General features: G+C 33.6%; 1 protein-coding gene across 3 annotated transcripts in view; it reads left to right on the top strand.

The window, feature by feature from the left end:
• Positions 1-24,821, top strand: part of STAG1 (STAG1 cohesin complex component) — a 318,115-nt gene extending 293,294 nt beyond the window's left edge. For all 3 annotated transcript variants that reach the window (XM_074301602.1, XM_074301601.1, XM_074301603.1), the window contains 10 exons: positions 409-548; positions 2,607-2,708; positions 4,366-4,514; positions 7,908-8,036; positions 10,034-10,239; positions 14,085-14,259; positions 21,504-21,614; positions 21,895-22,009; positions 22,630-22,710; positions 23,084-24,821. In XM_074301602.1, the coding sequence (XP_074157703.1) occupies positions 409-548; positions 2,607-2,708; positions 4,366-4,514; positions 7,908-8,036; positions 10,034-10,239; positions 14,085-14,259; positions 21,504-21,614; positions 21,895-22,009; positions 22,630-22,710; positions 23,084-23,107 (1,232 nt within the window). In that variant the 3' untranslated portion in view covers positions 23,108-24,821. The remainder of the gene's footprint in view (positions 1-408; positions 549-2,606; positions 2,709-4,365; positions 4,515-7,907; positions 8,037-10,033; positions 10,240-14,084; positions 14,260-21,503; positions 21,615-21,894; positions 22,010-22,629; positions 22,711-23,083) is intronic.
• Positions 24,822-26,087: the final 1,266 nt, after the last annotated feature.

Raw genomic sequence — 26,087 nt, 5'->3', positions numbered from 1 at the left:
AACACAAAACTTCATTAATACTACAAACAAGGAGCAGCTAGATGGTGCATTGGATAAAGTGTTGGCCCTGAAATCAGGAGGACCTGAGTTGAAATCTAGCCTCAGACCCTGGGCAAGTCACTTAAACCCAGTTGCCTCAGCAAAATATATATGTGTGTGTGTGTGTGTGTGTGTGTGTGTGTGTGTGTGTGTGTGTGTGTGTGTGTGTGTGTATACATATATATATACACACACACACACAATACAAACAAAAATCCTTTTCTATTCAGAAACTGAAACTTTAAATAAAATTATAATGAAAAGCACATCAAAAACTAGTTTACCTATGCGGAAATTGTTTTTAATTTGTCTTAAAATAAGAACTGAGATCCCTAACTTTTTTTTTTTTTTTTTGCCTTCTGTGTTTAGAAGGTGATGAGGAAGATGAAGCTAACAAAATTGAGGCCTTACATAAGAGAAGAAACCTTTTGGCGGCATTTAGCAAACTTATCATTTATGACATTGTGGACATGCATGCGGCTGCTGACATCTTCAAACACTACATGAAGGTATAGGCCTTTGTTTCCTTCTTAATTCTTAGAGAAATTTGGCATTCAAACCAAAAAAAGAAAGAATAACAATAGTTGATCTTTGTGTTAATGGGTTGGGCTTTGTGGAAGGCTTTCTGACTCAAACAAGCTTGTGACTTTGTTCTCCTTAAGACTTCTGAGTAGATGAGACAGAGAAATGCCAATGCATATTATAGAATACTGTACAGACTTTGTAGAATAAGATTTTTATCCTTGAAAGACAACCAATTACTTTTCATTTCCTCAGAGTCTTGTGTTTACCTCCAATTTGGGGTAGTGTCAACAGAGGTATGAAATATTGGTCTATTACAATTTAAAAGAGCATTAGAAATTATCCCATCATATGCCTTATTTTACAGATCAAGGAAGTAAAATTCATAGAAATAAAGCCATTTACCCAAGTCTGGCTGTCTTCCAGCTAACCTAGGACTAGTCCAGGCCTCTAGATGCTCTTCCTTTTTTTGTGCCACTTCTTCCTAGGACTTACAAGAAAGAAGTGCTATACCATTTCCCATCTTTGTGCCTTTTCATAAGCTTAGTTTAACATACATATAAGCCAGTCTTCCCCTAAGCCTCGTAGAATCCCAAATCTCCTTCATCTCCTCCATGAGACCTTTCTTAATTATTTCTTCCTCCTCAGCTACTAATTCTTCCTTATATGAAATTTATCTTTAATTTATTTTGCATAAATTTTATTCTTGCTTATGTATGCATATTGTTTCAATAAAATATCAGCTCCTTGAGAATAAGGACTATTTCCTTTTTTTCTTTTAACCTTTTTTTGTATCCTCAGAATCTAGCATATTTCTTTTTTTTTTCCCCTCTGTTTAAATTTAATTAATTTTTTCCCCAGTTGCATTGAAAACAATTTTTTATAATTGTTTTTTAAGAATTTTGAGATCTAGGTTCTCTCCCTTATCCTCACTGACCATGAAGAAATTACATGTGAAGTTATTCAAAACATATCCATAAAAGTCAAGTTGTTAAAAAAAAAAAAAAAAAATAGGTCTCTCATTCTAATGAAAATAAAAAATCTCAAGAAAAATTAAGTTAAAAAGAGATAGAAAATGTTTCAATCTGCATTCAGATAAAATCAATTTCTTCTGGGTATGGATAGGATTTTTCATTATATGTTCTTCAGAATATAGACATGGATGATTGTACTACTGAGAAAAGCAAAGCCATTACAATTGGTCATCCCAGAACATTAGCACATTTCTTAATAACATTTGTGATCGGCTGACTAGCATCTAGAAGATACTTAATAAAAGCTTGTAGACTGTCTGATTGATTACAAAGTTCATTTTGAAATAAACAGCTTAACTGTCCAGCTCTCAAACATACATAACTATTTCCAGATCATAATGGGAACATTAGTGATCCAGTATTTGGTAGAAAAGTTGAGAAAGGAATAAATTTGTTTTTATTGTCAACGTCACTTGGAGCAAAAGTTTGGTTACTTCTTAAAGAGATTTATAGAAGCTTTTGCAACTTGTACAACTATAAATATTGCTTTAATCTAAAGCACTTAGCTTTTTGACTTAGTTATAATTAATAGTAACTGACTAGTATAAATTTGTTGGGAATAAATGTCTCCTTTGTATTTTCTGCTTCTGCTACTTTATGAATGCTGAATGAGTATTAATTGATGAATAATGAGGTATTAACTCATTTACCTTTATCTGTCTTAACCATCATTTTTCACTAGAAAATGAAATTTATTTGTCTTTCATGTTGAGAAAAAAGTTGAAAGTGAAGAAATATGCCCATTTTTAGTATTTTATATTGAGTTGGTAATAAGTTTCCTGCAGTTTTTCTTAATGGACAGTATGAATTATCTCATTGGCAGGAAATATATATATATATATATACTTTAAAATATTAAAATATCTAACATTCAACAAAATATTTCATTATGAAATAACATTAAAAAGTTAGTTTTTTCTCCTACCCTTATCACTTCCCCTTCAATTTATTACTTGGGGTTTGTCAGCTAAATGTACATTTTCAAAAATTTTTTATTTTTTTTCTTCACAGTATTACAATGACTATGGTGACATCATCAAAGAGACATTGAGTAAAACAAGGCAAATTGATAAGATTCAGTGTGCAAAAACTCTCATTCTCAGTTTACAGCAGGTAAGAAAAATCTAAAATTTAATTATAATGTAAATTCATTTCTGTGGTCTCCTGTGTTACATTAGCATAATTTTTTTTGCCTTTCACCAAACATTGCTGTAGTCTACATTCAAAAGCTAAGGCAGATAGAATTAAAAGACTCCTCTGCTCTTTAACTAGCTGAACTTATCAATTTAGAAAAAATAATTGTCATGTTAAAATTTCAACTTAAAAAGTAAAACACAAGGAATAAATTAATAATTCTATTTCTTAATATTAGTTATGGTAATTAAGGAAGGGAGAAGTACAGAATAGATCATTTTTTAATCTATAGATAATCTAAGATTTCATTGCTATAAATAGATCCAGCGTTTTTCTTTTTTTACTAAAACTTTTATCAGAATTCATCATATAAAAGAAAAATTTTTTGTATGTGTCTAGCTTCTCTTAGAGATACCTAAGTATTTTATAAGTGCCTCAAAAAGTATCAGCCTCAATATATTTTATAAAAAGCGTAGTAATTAAAAGGTTATAGTTGATGTTCAGGATCAATAGTGCAAATTGGCCTAGGTTTCATTTTGAATGAATTTGAACAATGTAATAAGTTTGGGAACAACAATGGAGTATGTCTTGGGATAACTGACCTGATTATTCCATTATACATAACAATTTGGAAGGAGGTGATATTTTATTCACTTCTTAAGTGAATCAGCTTCTCTGTAACTCACCTTCTTAAACTGTGAGTCACAGTCCCATATGTGGTCTTGTAACTGAATGTGGAAATAGCATTGCTAAATTGTGATTTATTATCAGCAAATGTCTGATTTGTATTCCTGTTTTATTTTCCAATATATCTGGAATCATAAAGATTTCCCAGGTGAAAAGTCACAAGTAGAAAAAAGTTTAAGGAGCCCTACACACAGTACAGTTGGCTAGCTTCAAGCTGTGACTGAAGTGGATCTGTACACCAAGAGATAGAAGAACTCAAGAAAAAACCATTTATAATTAACCCCCAAAGACCTGTAAGGGATATTGAAAAAGCTTATCCCCCTGCTGAATCAGCTCAAGAAAAGCAATGTCATTAAAGAGATGAACAAAAATTTACTTAAGTTTAACTACCTAGAGACTCTGCTGCAGATAAATGTCCATCCAAATTCACATAAGTTTATCAAGTTTCTTGAGATTTCAGTTAATAATGTTAATATTTTACAAATAGTACATTTGAACACATAAACGAAAACATCTTCCAATAATTTTCAGTGTATCATTATTGAAACACAGGAAAAAAACTAGAAGCAGTTGGGCAGAATAAAGGTAACTAGGTAGGCCTCTTCCATTTCACAATTTTCTTTCCCTTCCAAATTGAGAATTTTCCTTGCTGAATTGGTGAGCCTTTTTGATTTAGGCTGCTTTGCAAGTCCTTCCAAATTCTCTGTTACACGTTAGTTAAAATCATATAGTATTTTAGTTTTCTTTTTAAACTAAAATATCATATATGTTCCATTTTTATAATAAAACTAGGATAATAATCACTTGAGTTTTTCTACATTTAATCACTTAAGCAGAACAATTGCCTATCCTCATACTATCCCAGTACTGTAAAAATTAAGAAAAATTGTAACCTAAAGGGGAAAATAAAGCCTACAGTAGGGTTTTCAGATCTTTTTCTTTCTTCTAGCTATTTAATGAGCTTGTTCAAGAACAAGGCCCCAACTTGGACAGGACATCTGCCCATGTCAGTGGCATTAAAGAATTGGCTCGCAGATTTGCTCTCACCTTTGGTCTGGATCAGATCAAGACCAGGGAAGCAGTTGCAACACTTCACAAGTAAGTGCATCGATTCCTAAATTGAGAAATGGTCAAAGGATATGAATATACAATTTTCAGAAAAACAAATTCAAACTATTGATAGATATATGAAAAAATGCAAGGTACAAATAATTACAAAAATGCAAATTAAGACATCTGAAGTACCACCTAACACCCATCAGATTGGTAAAGTTGACAGGAAAAGAAAAAATAACATTCTAGAGAAGCGGGGGGGTGGAGGAGGTAAGGGAGATAAGTACTCTGATGCACTGCTGAGTTGTAAGTTGGTCCAGCTACAATTTGGAGCTACATCCAAAAAAACCATTAAATCAGGCATATTTTTTGACCCAATGATTCTAATTCTAGTACCCCAAAGAAATAAAAGGAAAAGGGAAAAGGACTCATGTGCAAAAAATATTTTTAGCAGCTCTTTTTGTAGTGGCAAGGAATTAGAAATTGAAAGGATGCCCATTGACTGGGAAATGGCTGAACAAAGTATGGTTTGTAAATATAATGGAATCCTATTTTGTTTTAAGAAACAATGAAAGGAATGCTTTTTTAGAAATTTTGGAAGACTTCTATGAAGTGTTGCAAAATGAAATGAGTAGAAGTAGGGCAACAATTTATCCATGGATCACAATATGGTAAAGACAATTTTGAAAATACTTAGGAATATTGATCAATACACTTGATTCAGGATGAAACCTCCCATCCATCTCCAGATAGAGAGGCGATAAACTTAGAGTGCAATTGAAGCATGTGATTTTTGGGGTGGTTTTTTTTGTTGTTGTTACTGTTGTTTGATTTTGTGTTCACATGGCCAGTGATAAGGATTTATTTTGCTTGGCTGATTATATACATATTTGCAAATTCTTTTTGCTCAGCTTTGCTTTCTCTGTAAGGGAGAGAAGGAGATAGGAGGGAGGAAATGCAGAGCTGAGAAATATAATAAATATTATTAAATAATAAAATTAATTTTTAAAAAACTAGTTAGTAACTGAATAAAACTTTACTTTTACATAGAGATCCTTTTTTTATATTTAAAAATTTTTTATTAAAGACTTTAATTTTTAAATATTCATGAATAATCTTTCAACATTAATTCTTGCAAAACCTTGTATTCCAATTTTATCCCTTCCTCCCCCAACCCTTCCTCTAGATAGCAAGTAATCCAATATATGATAAACATGGTAAAAATAAGTGTTAAATCTAATATACACATACATATTTATACAATTATCTTGCTGCACAAGAAAAATCAAATCAAAAAGGAAAAAAATGAGAAAAAATAAAATGTAAACAAACAACAACAGAGAGTGAGAATGTTATGGGATATAAGCCCAGTAGTAACACTGCTGGATCTAAGGGTATGAACAGTATGAAAACACTTTGGAAAAAAAAGGAAAAAAAAAAAAAACACTTTGGGTTTTTGGATCATTATATTGCTGAGAAGAGCTAAGTCTGTCATAGTTAATCATCTCATAATCCTGATACTGTATACAATGTTCTGGTTTTGCTCACTTTACTCAGCATCAGTTCATAAACTTTTCCAGGCTTTTCATAATAAACTCTTAAATCTTCCTACTATAAACCATATGACTATCTTCTTTATGCATACCAAAATTCCTCAATAGTTTACTTAGCTTAGCAAGCAGGGCTTTACATAGAGGTTCTTTAGTATCTTTTTTTTCAGAAACTTTTTCTAAAGTAGATACTTTATCCATTTTTCAGTACATATACTCTAAGTTCTGGAACTATGAAGTTTATTTGCTTCACTGAATTGAAAGAGATCTTTAAAATCATTTAATCCAGCCCCATAACTTCCACATGAGGAAAATGAGTCAGATTCCACTGGTTATTGTATTGTATTGCTTACTTCTAAAGCCTTGAAATGGATTTCTTTATAGTATTGTTGTAAATTGTTTTCCCAGTTCTGCTCACTTCTTTTTGTGTCATTTTATAACTCTGTCTAGGTTTCACCTTACCACTTTAAAACATATGTACCAATGTTCTATGTCATTATTAATCAGAGAAATGCAGATTAAGACTACTCTGAGATACTACTACCGACCTGTCAGATTGGCTAGAATGACAAGGAAAGATAATGCGCAGTGTTGGAGGGGATGTGGGAAAACAGAGACACTGATACATTGTTGGTGGAATTGTGAATACATCCAACCATTCTGGAGAGCAATTTGGAACTATGTTCAAAAAGTTATCAAACTGTGCATACCCTTTGACCCATCAATGTTACTACTGGGCTTATATCCCAAAGAGATCTTAAAGAAGGGAAAGGGACCTGGATGTGCAAGAATGTTTGTGACAGCCCTCTTTGTAGTGGCAGAAACTGGAAATTTCATGGATGTCCATCAATTGGAGAATGGCTGAATAAATTGTGGTATATAAATATTATGGAATATTATTGTTCTGTAAGAAATGACCAACAGGATGATTTCAGAAAGGCCTGAAGAGACTTACATGAACTGATGCTGAGTGAAATGAGTAGGACCAGGAGATCGTTGGTTGTATACTTCAACAATCCTATATGATGATCAGTTCTGATGGATGTGGGCATTTTCAACAATGAGATGAACCAAATCAGTTCCAACAGAGCAATAATGAACTGAACCAACTACACCCAGTGAAAGAACTCTGGGAGATGACTATGAACCACTACATAGAATTCCCAATCCCTCTATTTTGCTGCCTGCATTTTTGATTTCCTTCATAGGCTAATTGTACACTATTTCAAAGTCTGATTCTTTTTGTACAGCAAAACATGCATATATCTGGTAAATAAAAACTATTAAATATATAAATATGTGTGTACCAATATATTTCACATTAATGTAATACTTATAAAAAGTTTATAAATCATTTAATTCATAATCCTTTGGGACAGATAGCACAAGTCTTATTATCACCATTTTACATATAAGGAAATTGAGGCTTAGAGAGGTTTATACAAAATTTCACAGCTTGTAATATCACTATTACTAAAAACACTTAATAAATTCTTATTGTCTGCATGCCTGGTAATCACCAGTGCTAGGATTTTATCTCAAGTCTCCTATCTCCAAGTTTTCTTATTTCTCCAAGTTACCTATATTGGCTTACTCTAGTACTTATATTACTAAAGAACAATGATTAGAATAGCATGATTTTGTAGACTAATTAAAACTTTGTAAATTTTTGAAATGCTTTTGAGGGAGAAATATCCATAAGTCATTAGACTGTCTATTTGAATTTAATATCACCCATAAAATAATAATGCCATAAAATAATGCCAATTAATTTCACAAAGTACATGAAACTAGTGGACAAAGAAGGGAAATACATCAAGAAAAACAAGTTATTAATGACATTAGGAAGACTGCACTTTACTATATGAATTTTTTTTCTTTATTACAGAGATGGCATAGAATTTGCTTTCAAATACCAAAATCAAAAAGGACAGGAGTATCCACCTCCTAACCTGGCTTTCCTTGAAGTTTTAAGTGAATTTTCTTCTAAACTTCTTCGGCAGGACAAAAAGACAGTGTAAGTGATTTAAGTTTTCTTTGATTTGAATAAAGATTGTTATCAGGCTTGTGGTAGCTGATAAACCTCAAAGTGGTGCAATTTGGAAAAATAGTTCCTTTGAGAGTGACAAATAATTTTAAGTGTAGTCTAGATAAGACTGGCCTCTAACCCTATTAATGACTGAAGCCTAACAAAGCAGGTCAAAGGCCAGGGGCAGTTGAGTCAGAAATCAAATACTGGTTTAAATAATTTCAGAGTGAGAAAAACAGATTTTTGGGAGCAGTCCCAAAGTTCTTAGAATTGTTGAGCTTTGTGATTGTCTCAAATCTTAAGGGTCACTGAAACTTGTGAACATTCAAGTGAGATATAGAACCAGAGTTAGCATAATAGAAACAACGGTGCAGTTCCTGGTTCAGTTCACTTAGCAGTTAGAAGCAGTGAAATTATTCAGTGTCAGAAGAGATAATTGGTTATTTTGTGCTGCAATGTGTCAGCCGTAGCTCCCACTCTCTTTAGCCAGAATTTCCTGGGAAATAAGAGAGTTGCCAACAAATCTAGGTAATTAGTATAATAATACATTTTTTTGCACATGTGTGAAAATCATAAATCCCTCAAAGAAAACCTGGTACTGGTCAAAGCAATACATTTTGCCAGAGGGTGAGCACAAAGAATTGTTGTTATGCCAAGCTCAGAGTTCAGCATGCTTTTTTGGGTCTTAACTCTGGAAAAACAGGGTATCTCCTAATATCTTAACAATAGTAGTAAAGAATCTGTGAACCAGCTATAACATTCAATTCCCAAAATATATCCTTGTTTGTAATTGGTAGTATTCCTTGGATCCTTCTTAAGTATTACTTTTATTTTTTTATTCAAGACTATATGTAATCATCCTTTACCTAGTGATCTCTCAGAAACTTTTCTAACCCTCTTAAGATTTCAAAAAGTAATTAAGCGTCTCAGTAAATTAGAATTATTTCACATCTTGCAACTCCAATGTACACTACTGTTATCTTAAAGATTATTAGCCATGTACTTTCTTTCTGATAATAAATTTGTTCATATTATGTTTTTTAATATTTTAATCTTCAGAAAACATTCTGGTTTTGTCATTTATTCTTGTTATGAATTTAGTAATTTAAAAATATGATTAAAGAAAGAACATAGTTGGGGGGAGGGATAAGTTATATGCAGGTTTCATTACATATCTATAACAAAAAAAAAAAAAACCCTGCAACTCAAAAGTATTATTTCCTACATGCAAAATCACCTTTTGTTCAATAGAGTGATTTTTTTTATAGACAACACCTTGCCCTCCTCCATTTATAAATTATGGAACAAATCAACTATGATCAATCATATAAAAGTGGGATTTAAAATAATACTTCGCTCTTATATAGTAATTTGAGAATTGCATAGTGCTTTTCATCTATTAATTCTTATACATAGTAAAATATTTCTCTATATAAGGATCAAAAATCACAATGGCATAGGGCCAGAATTGGGATTGGAACCCAGATCTTCTAACTCCTAGTCCAGAACATTTTGAATATTTTCCACTGCATACTATTAAAGAGATTTCATTCTAAATTGATCTGAGGAAGGTGACAGTCTCTGTCTTTGAAAGATTCATCTATCTAATGATGAAGAATTAAGAAGAAATCTTGTGACATTGAGGACCTTAACAACTGTGAACATTGAAATTGGGAAAAGGGACAGAAGGGAAGCTAAGGAAAATTTAGGATCCAAAATAGAGAAAAAATAATTTAGAGAATTCTTTTTTTTTTTTTTTTTTTTGAGAGGCAATCCAGTTTGAATGACTTGCTCAGGGTCACACAGCTAGTGGTAAGTGTCTGAGATCAGATTTGAACTCAGGTCCTCCTGATTCCAGGGCTGGTGCTTTATCTACTAAGCTACCCCTTAATTTAGAGAATTTTTTTTTGTAATGACAGAGGCACAAAATAAATATTAAACCAATCACTTTCATTAAAAAACTATTGATTTTTCTGTATTTTTAGCCATTCATACCTAGAGAAATTTCTGACAGAGCAGATGATGGAAAGGAGGGAAGATGTATGGCTTCCACTCATCTCCTATAGAAACTCATTAGTTACTGGAGGGGAAGATGACAGAATGTCAGTGAATAGTGGAAGCAGCAGTAGCAAAGCTTCATCAGTAAGGAATAAGAAAGGACGGCCACCACTTCACAAAAAGAGAGTCGAAGGTAAGCATGATTTAACCCTGAGAAATAAAAAGTTTAATCTGGTTGTATTAAAGCTAAGTATTCTTGTGAACCAAGAATTAATACTGAGATGTGGAGGATGCAAAGAAATAAACATTAACCTTTGCCCTTAAAGAATTTGAAATCTGTCTCAAAATTATTTATACACACACACACACACACACACACACACACACACACACACAAACATACATCTATATATATCTATATAAATATATAAATTAAGATAAAGTATAAAAATTAGAGAAACCAGAAGCCTCCTTCTCTAACTTGTATTGAAATAAAACTCTATTCTTCAATATCTCTGACAATTTATCTCTTGTCTTTGGCTTGAAGATCTCCAGTGAATGCCTCAGTCTTACCTTTGGATAGTTGGATTGATCCTCAGTTTTCCTCTTGAAAATTTCCACTATCTAAGAGATCATCTAGGCCTACCATGTGGAGCCAAGCAGAACATCCCACATAACAGAATTTCAGATTTTTGAAGACATATATCCTATCCCGAATTTTTTTTCTTCTCTGGCAAACATCCTCAGTTTCTAAAATCAATCTTCATGATGTATAAACTTAATTACTTTTCCACCATATCTGGTCACTCTCATGCTTATTAATATTCTTTCTAATATATAACTGAGCAGGATTCTTCAAATTTAATCAGCATAAGACCTGTGCTTTTATAGTTATTTGTTAACTATATATATATAATTAAGCTTTAAATCATGACTACTCTTTGAATCTAGCCACTTACTATTACAATATAATTTAATTGTGCTATTGTCCAGCCTCTATATCTCCACCTTGTCCACAGGAATAATAGGAAAGATTAAGTAAACCATGCTTATGACAGTCACTTCATTTACCCTGTCAAAAAAGCCAATTAAATTAGTCTAATATGAATTGTTCTTTATGAAGATATTCTGATTCTTTGTGACCACCATTTCTGGATGGTCACTAACCAGTCTTTAATTCTGAAATTTTCCAGAAATCAAAATTAAGCTCACAACTGTACTGAGTAATGATTCGGAAATGATTAGGATATAATGAGTCAACATGAATTCAAAAATAAATAGATTAGGAATTTCTGTACTTGGTGTGGGGGATGAAATGGGAAAGGGTTTTGAGAAAAAGTAAATTTGAGATAAAAGACTCATCATTGACCATTTCAAGAATGGTAGAAAGTGATCCACCTTCCTACCCGTTGGTTGACTTTTATTTTTTAGACTCCTCTCCCTTCCCTCTCTGCTCCTTCCATCGCACAGGACCTCCCCAGTTCTCCACGAGTATTTAAGCTTACTAAAGTGACTCTGCATCCCCACCTACCACTCTCCCAGGAACTATATCTTTAATGCATTTGAGCTGGAGTCTGGAACTCAATAAGAGTCATTAGGTTATCTTATTCTCATTGTTTATCAGCTCTCATTTGCCATTTTTGTTCTAACCCTAAGATCATTTTCTGTGGCTAAATAATTCTTCTTCTTCTCCCTGGTCTGTCTTCAGTAAAAATTAATTCCAACAAACAGGTACTAAATGGTTATTTTGTTCAAAGCATTGTGCTAGACATTGGATATGTGAAGATAAAAATGAAATAACTCCTACCATTAGGCAGTTTTATTGTCTTCTGTTACCATTGTCCTACTCATTCCAGGCAGCAGTTCTGACTTTTCTGTGATCCTCATCTTTCCCTTCCAGTGTAGCTTTTTAAAAGTCTTATCTTAAGGGAATCATCATTGGTGGCACCACGCGTGCAATATGTTTTACCCTTGAGAACATACTTGCACCCCATAGGACTTAACAACAATAAAGAGATGGTGTGTGTGTGTATATGTGTATGTACATATATATTTCATATACATCGTAAATAAGGAATTGATACTAAAAGAAATTCAGATTTGCAACATGATATGTAGAAAGTTTGGATGGGTGAGTTCCTGTTTGTTTTTGTTTTGGTTTTTTTTTTTGTTGGGTTTTTTGTTTTTGTTTTTAAATATGCTTGTGTATAGAGAAAAGATTCAGAAAGTAATAGTGAAGATTATTTTAATGGAGACAAAAACAGGAGCATTAAAAAAAAAATAAACATTTTTGGTCCATAGCTTTTCTTATTGGCACTGGGAATTGCTTTGTTAATTGTGTGCTAATTATCTGCTTTTTTTTTTTTTTAACTTAGTAAAAAGCCAAGAAATAGAGCATATACATCTTATTTTCCTGTGTAATCTGCCCTTCACTCTCTCCCTCCTTTTTAGCTTACATTTTCTTCCTGAAACAGAAAAGGAATATAATTATGGGATTTTGTTCACCATGGCTCTAGGTGATGTTCTTAAATTTTGTTTTTAATTCTCATTCCACTCACCCAAAGTTACACTGTATTTAGCCCAAAATTAATTGGAATCTACCATTACTTCCCTGTTAAGTGATTCTTCTTAGTTCAGGGAGAAAGAATGCTTTAAGCAAAACTGAATACTTAAGAGAGTGAAATAATTTTCAAATTATTGAAAACTAGTGTTTATAATTAGCCCTGTGGAATAGCCCTAGAAACTTTCTTCTTACTTGATTATACATTATTAATTGGCCCTTTTGGTATGATTGTTAAACCAACTATAAAGCCACCTAACTTAACCATTTTGTACTTTATATTTCTTCATCTTGTCCACAAATATATCATGAAAGACTTTGTCAAGGTAATTTGAATTCTAGCCAGTTACTCACCATTAAATGAAAGAATAACCCCTGAGTTCTTTCAATCTTTAAATGTGTATTCTATAGCTATGGCATTCCCCTGTTCTATCTAGTTGGATTAAACTCTTTAAAGAGATAATTCTCCATGGGCATAAAGAGCAATCAGTAAGTATAATTTATTAAGACTTTGAAAAATACTTTGTTAAAATGAAATACTAGGGAAAAGTTGTCACATTGGGATTGGATAGTCTTTTTTCAGAGATAGAAAAAAAGTTTTAAACAAATGGAAAAGAGGAGCATATTTGAGATAAATATATGAGTGGGGGAATTAATGGTAAGATCAGTCTTCATAGTCTTTTGAATAGGAAGAAAGTATTCAGTAAAATTTCCCACATTTTCATGCTTTTCTGGGAAGTGAAATGTCAAGCTGGTAAAGATAAATTATGTATAAAGATCTCACATTCTAGCATGAAGAAAGAAAAATGTTGGCACATTTTGTTATGGTCAAGTGCAATAATTCATATGGGAGAAATAAGCTAGACTTTTTTTTAATATGAGAATGGAATCTAAACTATCAGTCAGGATATAGGGCAGAACCTGAAAGTTATTGTAAATTTTTCTTGGAAATAAATAACAGCTCATTGTGCTGCAAAAACCATTATTATTGAGCATCAACCATAGGTATTGTTGGTCATCAAAGGGAATTAAAAAATATTCCTCTATGTGGCAGACAAATATTAAAAGACTGAGAAGAGATATGAGGCAAGTCCCAAAAATTACAAATTGTTATGGGAATTAAAGAGATAATTTCTTTCCTAAATCTAAGAATTAATAGAATAAACAAACAGCTCTTGAAGTTTCATCAAGATAATATGGCGTCTCCTTCACCAAAACAAAAACAAAAACAAAAAAAAACTTATGGAACTCATTGAAATATTACATATGTGTGTACACACACACACATGCAATATATAAGTATGTTCCTGCATATCAGAGACATAATGACTTTATCAGGAAATTCTGCTCTGCGATTACTTCAGAAAGTCAACAGTGTTCCTCTCTGAAACATCTATGAGAAAGAATATTGTTTTGAATAGATTGTGAAATTTTATCCAGTCTGTATGGCAATTTTTAACATGAATTTTTTATTACAGAAGAAAGTTTGGATGGCACATGGCTAAACAGGAATGATACAACCATTCAGACACCTGGAGCCCTTCCCACTCCCCAGCTCACGTCCACCGTACTGAGAGAAAACAATCGACAGATAGGAGAACAAATTCAAGAACATGAGTCAGAACATGGATCTGAACCAGATTTTTTACACAAGTAAGTTATCATTAAAAATTCCTGCATTTGACAGAGTACTTAAAATGCAAATATTTTTATTTCATAAATAGTAAAAATATTCTTGAATTTTATTCAATGCTACATCGTAACAAGTATTTTTGTACCCAAAAATTAGAGAAGTTTCATAAATCACCCTCAATTTTCAGTATTTTGATTTTTTTTTAATCACAATTTTTCATCTAATACTAGATATTTAGCTCTCAGTTGGGGCTTTATAATAAAATAAAACCACAAATTTGAAAATGAGGAATTTGTTTTGAAAAGAACAAATTTACCAATGTTATTTTGATTGTCATAGTTACTTTATAAACTGTATTGCCTTGATTCTTGAGCCTAAGGAGTAGAAAGCCACCCCAACATCTTTTATTATCTCCTACTTCTCAAAATATCATTAGACCAAAATCCTCAACTAGGTTTCTTTTCCCTTTCAAATTTATCTAATCTTGTGGTCCTATACTAGCAGCTCATATATTGGTCAGACTGAAGTGATACAATCTGAGGCCACTGGATATTTGATACTTTTCCTTGTTCTTAGGTATCAGATCCAAACCTCATGTCATTATGGGATCGTGATCTCCCAAACTTAGGCACTTGCATTTACAGAGATTATTGTCCAAATACTCCATGATTACAAATGAAAAATGCATAATATATTGCTGAAATATCAACGTATTCTGACCTTGTCACCAGTATTCAGGAAAGACCTATCCATATTCACTAAATTTCATACTACCTGCAAAATATATGTACCATATAATGTTTTATTTAATGAAGCAAGAAGAATTTATTAAATACCTACTGTTTCAGGTACTGTCCTAGGTGCTAGGGATATACATTCCAAGTCTAACACTCATTTTTCTCAAGGATATTACATTTTACAGTGGGAAAAATATTTCTGTCTATAAAGAATAAATACAAGCTTGTTTGGGGGGGGCTGAATAGAAGGGAGAAAAGAATGGCCACCAACAATTTATAGATTAAGAAAGGCTTCTTGTGAAAGAAAAGATTCCTTATCGTAGAGGTGAAGAGAACACATTCCAGACCTGGAGGACAGCCCATAGAGCATAGGAGATGGAGTACTATTTGTAAAGGCAGGGAGAAGTCCAATTGGGCTATATTGTAAAAAACAAAAGGGGGAGCATTATACAGAAAAGCTGGAAAGCTAGATTGGATCTAGGTTGTAAAGGTCTTTAGAAGCTAAACAGAAAAGTTTTTCCTTTATTCCAGAAGCAATAGGGTATTACTAGAATTTAATGGGGAAAGAAATTACAAGGTCATATCTGCAATTAAGGGAAATCATTTTTTGGCATTTGTATGGAGGATCTATTGAAGCAGAAATGATTCAGAGAGACTGTTTAGATACACTTTGAAATAAATAGTTTAGGCTAATGATAAGAAAGTGGTGTCTATGAGAATGAAAAGGGGTCAGAGGATGTTGTCGAGGTAGAAATGGCAAGATTTGATAAAAATTGAATACGTGAGATTAAGGAGCACGAGGAGTCAAGTACAATGGCAAGACCAGGAACATGGGAAACTGTAATGATGATACCTAAAAGTAGGATATAAATTTTAGAGAAAATTTGGGGCATTTTGAGTTTGAAGGGTATATGGGATATCCAGTTGACTATGTTGGAAAGGTAAATTAGTGATGCAGAATTTAGGGGAGAAACTGGGCCTAAATGGTTACATCTAAAAATCATCTTCATATAAAGGATGATTAAACAAACACATGGGAGCTAATTATATCAGCAACAGAGAAATTGGAGAGAAGAGGAGAGAATAGGTCCCAGAGTAAAGCCTTAGGGAACACTCAAAATTAGGGGACATGATATGTTTAATGAATCAACCATGGAAATTGAGGAGTAATAAGAAAGATCAGAGAAATAGGTAAGAGCCATATCAAGAAAGCTAAGAGAAGGATGTAACCAAGAAGAGAGGGTCATTATTTATGTCAGAAGTAGCAAGTAAGTTTGAAATAATAGGACTGAGAAAAGACCATTAGGATCTAACAAGACATGATTAGTAATGTTGGAGAATGTGGTTTCAGTCAAGTGGTCACATTGGATTGCAAAGAGTTAACTGAGAGTCAAGTCAGCAAGCTTTTACTAAACAACTGCTGTGTCTACCTGGCACAGATTGCAGGGAAGAAGGGGGCCTTGGAAGTCAAAGAAATGCAACCATCTCCACTGTCAATGGGCTCACAATGTAATGAAGGAGATAGCATGTAAAAACTATATACAAAATTTTTGCAAATTAAATCGGGGACAATCTCTGAAGAAAGATGCTAACATTAAGTGAAATGAGAGAAGGCTTCTGGCTGGAGAAGTGAGATTTTAGTTGAAATTCAAAGGAAATCAGGAGATGGCAGTGAGGAAGAAAAAATTCCACACATGGAGGACAACCAGTAAAACTTCTTGAGGTCAGAACATGGATGATTCGAGCAGGGAACAGCAAGAAAGCTGTTGCGTACCTGTGTTTTTAGGAGTAGGATATCAAAAGATTGAAATGTTGGGAGGGAACAGGTTATGAAGATCTTTATAAGCCAAACAAAGGATTTTACATTTGATTCTAAAAGGAATAAGGGATCCAAGAAGTTGATTGAATTGTGGGGTTCGTGCAGGGGTCATATGGTACAGGCTGCATTCCAGGGAGATCACTTTGACAACTGAGTGAAGGATGGACTGCAGTAAGGCTAGGAGACCAACTAGCAGGCCACTGCAATGATGCAGGAATAAAGTGGTGCAGGCCTGCAGTGTTGAGGAAGGGGGGGGGGTGACAGAAATGTTATGGATTTAGAAGTGGGGGGGGGAGTGGAGAACGAAAGGGAGGAGTTGAGAGTAATGTTAGGCTGTAAGCTTGGGAGACTGGGAAGATGCTTCTGCCTTCAATGATAATAGCAAAGGGAGGATTTAGGGGGAAAGATGATGAGTTTTACTCTGAATTTGTTAAGTTTAAGAAATCTATAAAACATTCAGTTCAGGATGTTTAAGTAGACAGTTGGAGATGTGAGACTGATAATCATTTGCATAGAGATGATCATTGAATTGGGAGCTGAGGAGATCAACAAATGCACTACTATGTCAGAAGATATGGTTATACATTAATGCATTGTTGGTGGAGTTGTGAACTAATCCAAACCATTATGTATAGCAATTTGGAACTATGCCCAAAGGGTTATCAAACTATGCATAAACTTGATCACAATATCAGAGGCTAGGGAGGTCAAAATAGGTAAAGATTGAGAAAAGGTTCTTAGATTTGCCAAGAAGAGAATACTGATAATTTTGGAGAAAGCAATTTTATTTGGAGATTAGATTAGAAGTGAGACAGCATAAACTTTAAAAGATATCAAGGAAAGGAAGTAAAAGCATCAGTTGTAAATAGCCTCTTCAAAGAATTTAGTTACAAAAAAAGAAGAGATATAGCACATATCAAGTGAGGTATTTTTAAGGATAGGGGAGATATGAGCATGTTTATAGGCAGCAAGAAAGCAGCCAAGAAAAGATTGAAGACTTATGAGAGAGTGGGAATGCTAAAAGGGGCCATCTCATGGAAAAAACAAGATGGAGTGAAATCATTTGGCTATTTAGAGGGCTTTGTCTTAGCAAAGAGAAGAGCCATCTTTTAATGTTAGATTAGGGTAAAAGAGATGGGGGTGAAAGATATCTTGAATGTTTTGAAAAAGCAGTCATCCAGTAATAAACATTAAGCACTGCTATGCTCAAGTATAGACAGCTTATTTGTAAAGTTTGACTGAAACAGACAAGAAAAGTACAGTATGATAATATGAGAGATGATAAGGTCTATTTTAGAGGTTTTTGAGAATGAAAGAATTTAGGCATGTTTGAAGGCAATAGAGAAGAAACCAATAGATAGAAAAGGTTGGAGGGGATGATTGAAGGGACATTCTCCTGGAAATACTTGAAAGTTGAGTTTGGCAAAGAGTTAGACCATCTTAACATTAGAAATTGGGGCAAGGAAGAGAAAGATGATATCGAAAGGGTTTGAGATGACTACAAGTAAAGATAGAATTCATCATTTCAGTAAACAACCATCATCTTTAGCTGAGAGAATGGGGAAAGGAAGTAATTGGAGATCTGAAGAATGAAGGGCATTTGTTGGGACTGAAATAGAGAATCAGTTAAGGAAAGTAAAGAGATTACCTTGCTGTAGTGAGGGCCTAAGAGAAATTGGATAACATAAATATAAACTGAATGCTGCCACTGTGATGATGTGACTTCTTTCAGCTTTCAGCTCTTGTGTGGCAGCATTTGCATAGGAACACAAGAGGCAGATGGAGAGCGTAATCCAGGGCTGATTTTTCACAATGGATATATTATCACTTTATAAATCTAGTATTTGATAGACTATTTATTTTCTTTTAGGTACTTCAACTATAACTAGGGGAATTCATTGCCATTACGTGAGGAATAATGGTGTGGTATAGCCTCACGGGCCAAATGTCTATTTCAGAATGAGAGAAATCATTTCACATTATTCCACTCAATGTGTTTTGATGTTTTTTGTTGTTGTTGTTGTTCAAGACAACAAAGCATAAGATACCTATTTATTTCACTATCACTGCTTAGTATAACCTTAGTTTAAACCTCAGAAGTAATATGCTTCTTTATAATGTAACCGGATTTCCTATTCTGGAATCAGATTCCCAAGCAGAAGTTATCTACAAGGTGCAATATCAAGTATTAGGTTTTGCTGCTTTGAGCCGCCTGCTAGTTGTGAATATTTATTGCTAGAAACATTCTTAATCAATCAGCAGTCTTACTACCTAAAATTCTCAGCAGCCTAGCTTAACCACTACAAAAAGTTGGGAGTAATGGTTTTAAAAAAAAAAAAAAATAGCATCTTTTCCATAATACCTCTCATAAATGCTTCTGACCCTTGCTTTCCATCTCTAGTCACAGAGGTGGCACACAGTCACAGACTATATCTCAACACTAAAAGAAAAGTTCAATTCAACAGATATTATTATTGTTATATTTTTGTACTTTTGCAAGCATCATTACTAGGTTTAATTTTTGTCCTCTTTTAAGAAAACTGAGTGGGGCATAGTAATATTTCAACTTATATTAAGGCATTTGCATTTCCCTTTGCATATTTTCAAGGATTTTAAGAGCTTAATCACATATATCTTATTTCTAAACTTAATTGTTTTCCATTTCCTTATGAAGCAGCTTGGTGATAGTGAATAGATCTCTGGAGCTAGAAAAATGTGAGGCAATAATGGCCTCTTAATAGCTGTGTTATTTTAACCTTTCCATGCCTCAGTTTCTATATTTGTAAGAAAAATAACATCTCACAAAGCTATTACTAGACTCAAATGATATAGCATGTGGACTTTTTAATTTCCCTCACTTGCTAATGTTTTCCTTAGTGGAAACCTAGACTTCTGAGGCCAAAGACACATTCTTCTTTCCTCAAATGACCTTCTTTTCATTTTACCTAAGAATAACTCTTTTCTCTAGTGTATTTCCTTCCCTATCCTGAGTAGAGAGGCTGATCAGTACTCCCCCCAAAAATCAAACAAACAAACACAATTTTACTTACTATTCTGCATTAATGACAGTAATCAGATAAACAAATTTATTCAATAGCACGTGGCCTTCAAATAAAATACATTTAAAGAAGAAAATAGCATAGACACCAAAGACAGTATGTGTGTATCAAGGTAACAAAAGTTTTTCTTAACAGTTTTTACAATCTTGAAATAAAAGACACACTTATCAAAAAAAAAAAAAATCATTAAAATACATAAAGATGGAGGATTACAAGATTTGTGATAGACTTATCAATTTAATAGATTATGGCATTATTTGCAGGACTAATCTGCCCAAACCCTGTTGCCTATTAGTTCAGATTTCCCTTTGAAACAAAACTGTCCATTAGTGCAACAGGTTAGGATCATATAGACTCCAAGGCAGGGGAAGATAGCAATAGTTTGAGAGAAGAATTTCTTCTCCCCCCAAAAAAAATTTTTTGTATTTATCAGGAATTAACTGCAATAATTATTAAGTGGCATCATTTGAAAATTTCCAACATTTGACAGTTGTCTTTTGTTTGGGGTATTTTTCTTTCTTTTCTGATTAGTTTTATCTTTTCAGGGGGAGGGGAATGAGGTAATGAGAATATCACCCATGGAATGTAGGATGGCCTTTAGACCAGTGGTCCTCAAACTTTTTAAATAGGGGGCCAGTTCACTGTCCCTCAGACTGTTGGAGGGCCAGACTATAATAAAAACAAAAACTCACACTTTGTCTCTGCCCCTCAACCCATTTGCCATAACCTGGCGGGCCATATCTGGCCTGTAAGCTGTAGTTTGAGAACTCCTGCTTTAGACGAACAGAGGCAGGTCTGTAAGAAAAACAATGATGATGCAGAGTCTGGATCAGAAACAGGACCCAACGTTTGCCCCAATTCTCTTCATACCATTTCTGCAACAACTGGTTCTCCAAGATTAAGTTTTCTTCCAAGCACATTCAAAGCAAAAATTTCTATTCCTCAAAAAAAAGGCAACTTTGAAGGTCAGGCCAAGTATAGAATAGTATAAGTACAAATCTGTGGCCCAGCTTCCTTCCCCCAAAACAACAGAAGAGGAGTCAAGGGTCACTTTGCCTTTGATTTAATGTAATGGAGATTCTTATCCTTCTTTGTGACATATGTCCCTTGGACCATCTGATGAAACCTAAGGCCCACTTTCAAATGCATCAAATAAAATACTTAGGGTTATAAAGGAAGCTAGTTATATTGAAATACATTTATCAAAATATTTTAATTAACAAGTTTACAGACTTCAGGCTAAGAACTCCTAGCTTAATGGAGCAAATTTTCTCTAATTTAAAAAAAAAAAAAAGTTTATATATATAGTATGAATCCCTTCCATCAGGTCATACAGTACTAGAGGAGCCTATCTAGAGGAACTCTATATGTTATACAAAAAAATCACTATATCATGCATGGACCCTCTCAGAAGTAGTTTTCTACTGATTCATTCCTATCCTCACTTGGTCTCTTTCTGAAGTGGCCCATATCGTCTTTTATATGTCAGTTTGAAATTCAGATCTCTAATCATAGAAATGAACCAATTTACTCATTTGGATGACTAATCCCAAACCAAATTGCCATGATTCTATTACCATGACACTCTAATCTACTGGGAAACCAACCACTGATACATGAATAAATGATATTCTGTCTGTCTGTCTTAGTCCTCAGATGCAGATCTCCTGGTTAGGCCAACAAAAGTTAGAAGACTTAAATCGAAAGGACAGAACAGGAATGAACTACATGAAAGTAAGAAGTGGAGTAAGGAACGCAGTGTAAGTATTCATAATTTTGGATTGAGGGAATGTGATGCTTGAAATGTTGATCTATGAAGTGGTTTGTTTTTCTATACTGATCAGTCTTTGTAAAAGTGAAGAATTAAAGATTCTTATGATTGGCACTTATGTTTTATTTGAGTTAAGTTGTAGGTTTCTTATGGTGCAATTTAAATAATATATTTAGGAAGCCTATACTCTTTAGTTTGAAGCATTGACCTAAAAAGAACTAGACTATCAGAGTTTGAATAGTTTTTCAAGGTGTCTCATCACACTTCAGCCGAGGCCTTATGGAAGATGATGCTGAGCCCATCTTTGAAGATGTGATGATGTCATCCCGGGGTCAGTTGGAAGATATGAATGAAGAATTTGAAGACACAATGGTTATAGATCTGGTAAGGAAATTTAACAAGTTTTGTTTTTGTTTTGTTTTTTAATATGCTGATGCTTATGTTCCCTGGGCCCAGTGAGTGATGAATGTCAGTTAAGATGTGGATTAAAGCAGTACTAATAATAGACTATTAGAGCCCCAGGTAATTGGGCTTTGGGCATTTGGATAAGCTTAAATTATTTTAAAGACTATAAGATTTAATTACCCAAGAAAGATTCCAATAATATGAATCTTTTCTTGTTTAGTCTGAATTTGAGAAAGAAAGAAAAAAACAAACTCAATTTGCCTTTCAGCAATGACATTTGACCTCTGGTATACTAAATCATAGCTATATATATTAAGATGTGAAATAATAATATTCTTTTTCCATTAAATAAATGCTGTTAAGAGAAAATGCAAAAATCTTATTACATCCATGTTATTTTTTAATATGGTTAACTCTTAGTGTTTTAGTCATTTTAACATTGATAAATGCATAATTTTCACTATTTGATTTTCAAGCCCCCAAGTTTTTTTAAACCAAAAAGAAAATTCTTCTTGAGAAATATAATCTTTTATAGTCAGTTTTCATTATTTGGAAACTCTTTCTCAAGTAACAAGTCACTAAAGGACTTCTCTTTTTAGCCCCCTTCAAGAAACCGAAGAGAACGAGCGGAATTGAGGCCAGATTTCTTTGATTCTGCAGCTATCATAGAAGACGATTCAGTAAGTTTTTTGCCTTTTGCTTTTTTGTGAAACATTCTTTTCAACTCTGCCCCGTGACAAAAAAAAAAAAAAAGTAAGCAAAAACATCTAATACAGTTAGTCTATATGACATTGTGTTAATGCCTTATTCTTCCCCAGTAGTCTCCTGCCTTTGAAGTGTGAGGTGGAAGGAATATTTCACTCTCTCTTCTCCAAGATCTTCACTGCTTACTTTTTTGTGACCTTGTCATTCATAGCATTATAATCATAGTCTATATTGTTCTTAGTGCTGTTTATTTCTATCTATGTAAGTTTATCTTTTTTAGTTAGTGTTTTTTTTTTTTTTTAATCCATTTTCTGGATTTATGTGTAACAATTTTTTTTCCCCCCCCAGGGATTTGGAATGCCTATGTTCTGAAGACTGATGAAGAAATTTTATAAATCTGGAACTCTGTTATTTAGAGCTAGAGGCCTATATACTGTGATAGCTTGTATTGAAAAAAAAAACAAAAAACAAAAAAACACTTTTGATGTGATCTGCTTTGTTTTTTAATCAAATGATTAAGGTCAATCCCTTTTTGCAGTGACAGAGCAGAAGAGAGGAGCATGTAAATTACACAAAGGAATGTCAGTGAAATAGTCACCTCAGAAAGACTGACCTGAAAAATCATTTGTATTCTAGTACTGGACTATCCCAATACAGATGTGTGTGGTTTTTTTCTGGATGGGGGGGTTTGGGGATTTTAAATTTTTAAAACAGCTGTCAAGATAAACACTGTTGTACACCTGTTTTATGAAAACTCAGCATTGAGTGGAAAAAAAAAATATTTTTAACTTTATTTTCCTGCTGTACAATTTAAAACTGTTTTAACATTTGCCTTTTTATGTTTTAAGAGCTAATCATTTTTATTAAACCTATGCCAGTCAGTCATTGACTAGCGATAATGCTATATAAGCCGGTCATCCTGGTTGCAGAAGAGTGTTTTTCAACACACTGGATGTGGTTGACATTGTGGTCCATGGGCATGGAGAGGAGCAGGACACTGACAGTCCACGGCAGAGCCCTAACCCAGTGCACTGCTGCCAAACACACACACACACACACACACACACACACGCACGCACGCACGCACACACCCCAAGACAGGGATGAAAAATCCAGATTTTATATACTCTTGAAAAAGAAGGTTTATTTTTATTTATAAGGGGGCATAAAATCAGAAATGTCCATGCAGCCACTTTTCCAACAAATGCTGTGCAACAATGCATTTTATATAGCACCAGGGAGACACAAACACAGTACATTTTCTATGGGTATTTGTTCTGTGCATTTTTAGCAACTTATACCAGCAAATAAAGTATTCTCAGTAAAACAAACAGTTCTCAAGTTATCAGTTTGCTGTTTTTATCACTTATATCATGTCCTGCCAAACCGAAGGTACATAGACTGCCATTTCCTTAGAAAAATAATCATGAATTCCTCAAATAATTACTTTGCCGTTCAGAAGCAATTTTACTGTACCATAGATGTGTCTACTTCCCAAGCAGTAAATATCCTTATGTGCTAAATAATTTTGTTAATTAATTTTGCCAGTTAGAAGTATGTGCTGCATAGAAGTGTGTGCTTAGAGGATGAAGTTCTTAAGTTTACCAAGGAATCCAGCTCCATTGTCAGTGTTAACTGTGCAAATAAAAATTATTCTTTGGACAGGGGGAGAGAAATCATGAATTTTCATGATTGAAGAAAGGCCAAACTAGTCCTGAGCTAATTCATTGTGCTAAGATTTAAATGTCTTCAGTGGTTGGGAGTTTCATTCTGTTTAGCTTTTCTGACTATGCCCAGTTGCTGCTATTATAGTCTGAGAAAACAACTTTTCCTCATCATTTTTGATTCTTTACTTTAGCACTGGAACTTCAAAACACAGCCATCCACTGTAAGAACGGCTATCTCTGATTAAGTGATTATTTTTAAAACAGCTGCAACAAAATCATGAGATTTTCACTTTTACCAAAAATTTCATTCTTTTTTAAAAAGGATAAAAATCTGCACACCCAGTGATTACCTGTTGGGAAGGAGGAGGGGGAAAAAACTGGATGTTTTCATCCTTTTAATAAACATTTAAAAATCAAGACTTTTCAAAGTGTGTATAGAGTCCTCAAAATAAGACTTGGTTGCCAAAAATGTTTGACTTGCTAATTCAGCAGTTCCTCAGCCAGGGTTAAGAGGGGACAACAATGCTGTGCTGTTAGAAATTTGATGTTCCTGGAAGAACAACAGCAGGAATAGCTGCATTAACATGTCAGCTCAGTAGTTCTGAGAGAGTGGAGGATCATGATCGATGCTGCATGGTTTGAGTCACAATCACAGGCCGGTCTTGTTCTTCACAGTCCTCTGTGGAAAACTGAATCCTAACTTAGAATTGTAGAATACTGTATAACAAAAAACAAAAACAAAAAAAAAGTTTAATATCTAGGTACCTCCAATGGGTTTCCAATTCAGTTTGAAGTCAAATAGATTTTTGTATTTTGAGTGTCTCCTTGATTGGTTTTGCTAGTACTTCTGTAAATTGTACATTTAAAATATGAGGTTTTTCCTTTTGTACAATTTGAAACTGATGCTTCACCTTTCCTTTAATAAACTATTCAAAATCAGGCCTGTGGTAGTCATCCTATTCATCCTAGACTAGTTTTTTTAATTGAGTTAGACTAACAATAATAACAGCTATCATTTACATGGCAAAAGATTTACAAATATTAATTTATTTGATGCTTACAAGCCGGGGAAATAAGTGTTATCATTATCCCTATTTTATAGTTGGGGAAACTGAAGTAAGCAGATTGTATCTCTAAGTCACTTATCTAGTTTACATCAGAGGCTGGATTTGAACTTTCATCTTCCTGACTGCAGTTCTAGGACTATTCTTTGTTCCATCTAGCATAAGCAAAGTTTGATTTTTTTTTTTTTAAAGTCTAGACTTTGTGGCTCCTTCAAACTTTGCCCCTCAAAAACATGGGGCTTTTATACTTAATGTTTTTGCACTTAGACTGGATGCAGAAATATGCTAATGAAACAGTAAGATACAGAAGAACAAAACTTGATTATCCAACTTATCTGCCTGAGATTTTTGTCAGCCGTGTATTAAAAAAAAAAAAAAAAAAAAAAAAAAAAAAAAAAAAAAAAAAAAAAAAAAAAATCAGGTGTTCCCTATAGGTAGCCATGGCCCCAAAAGATAGAAAAAAGACCAGATCATCCCACAGAGCAGGACTTCCCAGATATCTGTGCAGCCAATTTAAGATCCAGTCAAAATCCTCTGCCATATGCTAGCCTGATACCCATAACAAATCCCATAGAACAAATTTGAAGACATTTTTAGGGAAGGAAATCAAAAGATTTGATT

Source organism: Sminthopsis crassicaudata, chromosome 3, assembly GCF_048593235.1.
Source record: "Sminthopsis crassicaudata isolate SCR6 chromosome 3, ASM4859323v1, whole genome shotgun sequence".
Classification (NCBI taxonomy): Eukaryota; Metazoa; Chordata; class Mammalia; order Dasyuromorphia; family Dasyuridae; genus Sminthopsis; species Sminthopsis crassicaudata.
This window is presented reverse-complemented; position numbering and strand designations above follow the sequence as displayed.